General features: G+C 45.9%; 1 protein-coding gene across 1 annotated transcript; it reads left to right on the forward strand.

Annotated features, from left to right (window-relative positions):
- The first annotated feature begins 305 nt into the window (after positions 1-305).
- Positions 306-2,959, forward strand: LOC134295862 (uncharacterized). The gene is made up of 2 exons (XM_062969332.1): positions 306-1,020; positions 1,077-2,959. Exon 2 carries the CDS (start codon positions 1,817-1,819, stop codon positions 2,957-2,959), a length of 1,143 nt encoding a protein of 380 aa, XP_062825402.1. The 5' UTR covers positions 306-1,020; positions 1,077-1,816.
- Positions 2,960-4,140: the final 1,181 nt, after the last annotated feature.

The raw sequence follows: 4,140 nt of genomic DNA on the forward strand, positions 1-4,140 counted from the left end.
TGAGTCTGGCGTATTCCTTCACCTAAAATGATTATCCGAAGTATCCTCATCAAATATAACATTGCTCTTTCTGTACAGGAACTCCGAGGATCTGAAGAAGACCAAACAGTCCCGGCTCATGTGGGAAATAATTTTTGACCAAAAAAAAGAAAAAAAGGGAATTGAATGAAATCCGAACTGAACCCTAAAAGGAAGCATTTCCTACCTTGGTTTTTATGGACTAATTTCCCACAGAAAATCCTTCTACCTCTAGAGCATCAGTATTACAGGAGAGAAAAAGTTTTGTAACTTCAGACTACAGAGATGGGCCAAAAGTAACTGTGACGGCGCGAGTGGCGCCATCTATATGTCAAACTATAAGTTTCAAGATTTGAATTGTTGTATCATGCCTGATTTTGCCCTTACCCTGTAAATGTAGTTGGATTGGTTATTTATATCTGTCAATCAATGTTGTTTGTACCTGTTACATTGCTCACTCAGCAAAACTGTTTGGCTCCACCTCTTCCTGGAGTAGGACTGTGTTTCCTCCTTTTCATTCCACTCTATCGGATGGACGTGAAAGAGAGGCTTGGCTCTGAAAGCCCTTCAAAAGTTACCTCTCAGCACCAATTCTGAGGTTCTTACCCTTGGGACTCACACTTCATGTTCAGGGCCAACCTGAACAACGTTGAGGAGTCTCAAGCGCCTTCACATCAGTCCTTTGGCAACAGAGGAAGACTCTTGTCTTCAGATATAGGTCATTGGACTGAGGCTGAGTTTGCTCCGGCATTCACAGCCAGAGAAAGAGGGATCTGGACAAGCTTCATGGACTTAAACAACCAAAGACTGTAATGTATATTTTCTTTTACTCCCTTTGTGAAGAATAAACCCAGTTTTTGAGTTAACTACAGTGTTTTGGTCCTTGGGAGTTCCAGTTTCCCTAAAGGAGGGCAAGAAGCAATCCCCTGGGGAAAGATGTCACGTCCATGCCTCTTTCACTAAGAGTTTACAGCCCCAGGCGCGACGGCACAGTGCTGAGAGGTCCCTTCTTTTCCAGCAGTGCTGAGAGGACCCTTCTTTTCCAGCAGTGCTGAGAGGACCCTTCTTTTCCAGCAGTGCTGAGAGAAGCCTTCTTTTCCAGAAGTACTGAGAGAGGAGCCTTCTTTTCCAGAACTGCTGAAAGAAGCCTTCCAGAAGTGCTAAGAAGGGAAAAGAAGGAGTGAAAGGGCCTTAAATTTGCCAAGCCCATAGTCTCCTAAAGATAAAGAAGTCAAAAGAAGCCTGCCTTTGCCTCCAGAGGGAAGCCCAGCCTTCACAAAATTGAGACATTTGCAAGCTTTCCCGCTCTTTTTGCATCTCAAGCCACCAGCAAATTGCTACATTCAGCTCTTGTAGCTGCAGCAAGTTCAAGCCTTCTGCAAAGTGGATACATTTGCTAGAAGCCTAGCCTTTGCAAAATTGATACATTTGCTAAGTTTCCCGCCTTTTCTGTTTTTCAAGCCAGCAAATCGCTACATTCAGCTCTTGCAACTGCTGCAAAATCCAGGTTTCTGCAAAGTAGATACATTTCTCCAGAAGCCAGCCTTTACAGCAACCAAGCCTCTTCCAGAAACCAGTTTGCAAAGCAATAAATTCCAACCTGCAGTTCCTGCCATTTTCTTCAAAGCCTGCTGCAAGTTTATGAAAGCCCAGGCTTAACTTCTCAGTTAAGCAGCTGTTTTAATTGTCTTGTTTAAAGTATTGCATTGCCCTTTTGTGTGCCTTTAATTGTATAGTTATATAGTATTGCATTTTGTACTGTTTGAAACTTGGGATAAGTTTCCTTTTGAATTACAGAATGTCAAGTCATAGCAATGAGATTTTGCAGACAAGGGTCAAATCCCCCCTTGTAGAAGGTGCAGAAGAAAGGGTTCAAGGCTCCCCATGTGTAAGCCTTAGATCCAGTCTGCTCAAGATTCCATCTAATGCTAGCCTTAAATCCAAGCATTCATCTAGGCATAGCAGTTCCTCCCAATCCACACACTCATTCATCAGTACTTCTTCCAAAGCAGCCCACTACAACAGAGAGGCTGTCCGTTTGAAAATTAGAAAAGAGGTTTTAGAAGCAGAGGCGTCTGCAGAAATGGCTAGGCAAGACTTTGCCTTCAATGAAGAGGAACTCCTCCTTCAACAGGCTAAAGCCAAGCAGAAACTGCTTCTAGCTCAGGCTAGGGCCCAACAAGAAGCTGACCTAGCACAGGCCAGGGCCCAGAGAGAAATAGAGCTTGCAATGGCTGAAGCCAAGCAAGATGAGCTGCAATGGGATCTAGATCTGCTTCAAGTAAAAAGAGACACAGCACAAAAGATAGTCAGAGCTAACGTTCTAGCCAAAGCCCTATCACAGGAACTAACCCAAGAAAACCTTAGTTTCCTGCCAACACAAGAGCCTACAGCAAAGGTTTCAGCACACCTGCAACTGGCACCACCTGTAGTGCAGAGTCATATCTCCTTTTGCCACCTTGAAGATCGCTCACCTGTTCCAGTGTTCGCGACTTCAAGGCCAGCCCATTCCTCAGAAGTACAGCAAAGCACGGCCGGGAGAGTGCCATCTCTGTCAGAGTCCATCCCTGTACTTAGGCCTCAGAGATACCACTTGTCTACTTGGGAACAAAAGGATGACGTCTTTCAACAACATCCAGATGTCCATTCACATTGGCAAGGCATGGCCGGGAGTGAACCACCACATTCATCCCTGCATACCAAGTCAATTCTCCCATCGCTGAAGATGAAGGCTTCAGAGGTGCTGCCTGCCAGCAATCTGCTGAACCCAGCATCGCCTACCATCGCGAAAAGATGTGTTCAACCGAAGAACATTGAGTTTGTCACGCCACATCACACTCCTCAGATGTACCCTTACACACTGGAGTCTCAATTGGGTTCCCTCTTGAGAAATCCAAGAAGAGACATCAGAGACAAAGGCGTCCAGAAATTCACTGACTGACCGGATGAGTACCTTCTGTGGAAAATCACCTTCATGAGGGCCATTCGAGATTTCAAGCTAGAAGCAGATGAAGAACTGTCCCTTCTTATGGCGTGGCTTGGACCCAGCTCAGCCGAGCAAGTAAAAAGACTTTATGCTGCTCATGTAGCAGACCCCCAAAGAGCTTTGTCCACAGCGTGGTCTCGCTTGGACCAGCGCTTCGGTGCGAGCACTGAGATAGAAGCATCCCTCATGGATCGACTCAACAGGTTCCCATCACTGAAGATGAAAGATTGCAAACAGCTTTGGGACTTTAGTGATCTTTTACTAGAGCTAGCTTCAGCCAAAGGAAATCCAGAGCTGCCAGGTTTAGCATGTCTGGACCAGCACACGTCTCAGAGTGCCATCCTCTGCAAACTTCCTTTTCCTCTTCGAGAAGCTTGGGGGAAACAGGTGTTCAAGTACAAAGAGGAGAATGCAAATGTATACCCGCCCTTCACCTTTTTGGTGGATTTCGTCACTAGAGCAGCCCGTGAGAGGAATGACCCTCAAACAGGTCTTCTCGCTTTGTACCAAGACCTAAAGCCTGAAAAGACCTCCAAAGAAGACAAAGCCCAGGGCAAAGATCTTAGAAGGAACCTAAGTGTCAAGATGACAGATGCAACTTCTGCTCAACCAGTCAGCAACAACACCATATCCTGTCCCATTCATCAAAGGCCACACAGCCTAGCTGAATGCAGAGAGTTCGCAAAGAAGCCTTACAAAGAACGACTCCAAATAGTTCAAAAGGCCAAGGTGTGCTTTAGATGCTGCGGCGCCACTATTCACTTCTCCAAAGACTGCAAAGAAAAGGTTAAATGCCAACACTGCAACAGCATCAAGCATTGCTCTGCAATGCACAACTTCAATTCCCCTCAATTCAAAGCAAAGTCAAATTCTCCTACCAAAGAAGAAACCAAAGAAGACCAAAGGCCTACAGAACCTCAGGTAGCCCTCAAGGCTCCTGCGGTTGCCTGCACCAAGCTTTGTCAAAATAGCCACAAGCCCAGGATTTGCCACCCAATCTGCCTGGCAGAGGTGTATCCAGACAAGCAGCCGTGGAATAAGAAAAGGGTCTACGTCGCTTTGGATGCCCAAAGTGACGCATCTCTTGCAACCCCAGAGTTCTTCAACATGTTCAACCTTCATACCGAGACAATAGA

Source organism: Anolis carolinensis, chromosome 2 (genome assembly GCF_035594765.1).
Source record: "Anolis carolinensis isolate JA03-04 chromosome 2, rAnoCar3.1.pri, whole genome shotgun sequence".
Lineage (NCBI taxonomy): Eukaryota > Metazoa > Chordata > Lepidosauria > Squamata > Dactyloidae > Anolis > Anolis carolinensis.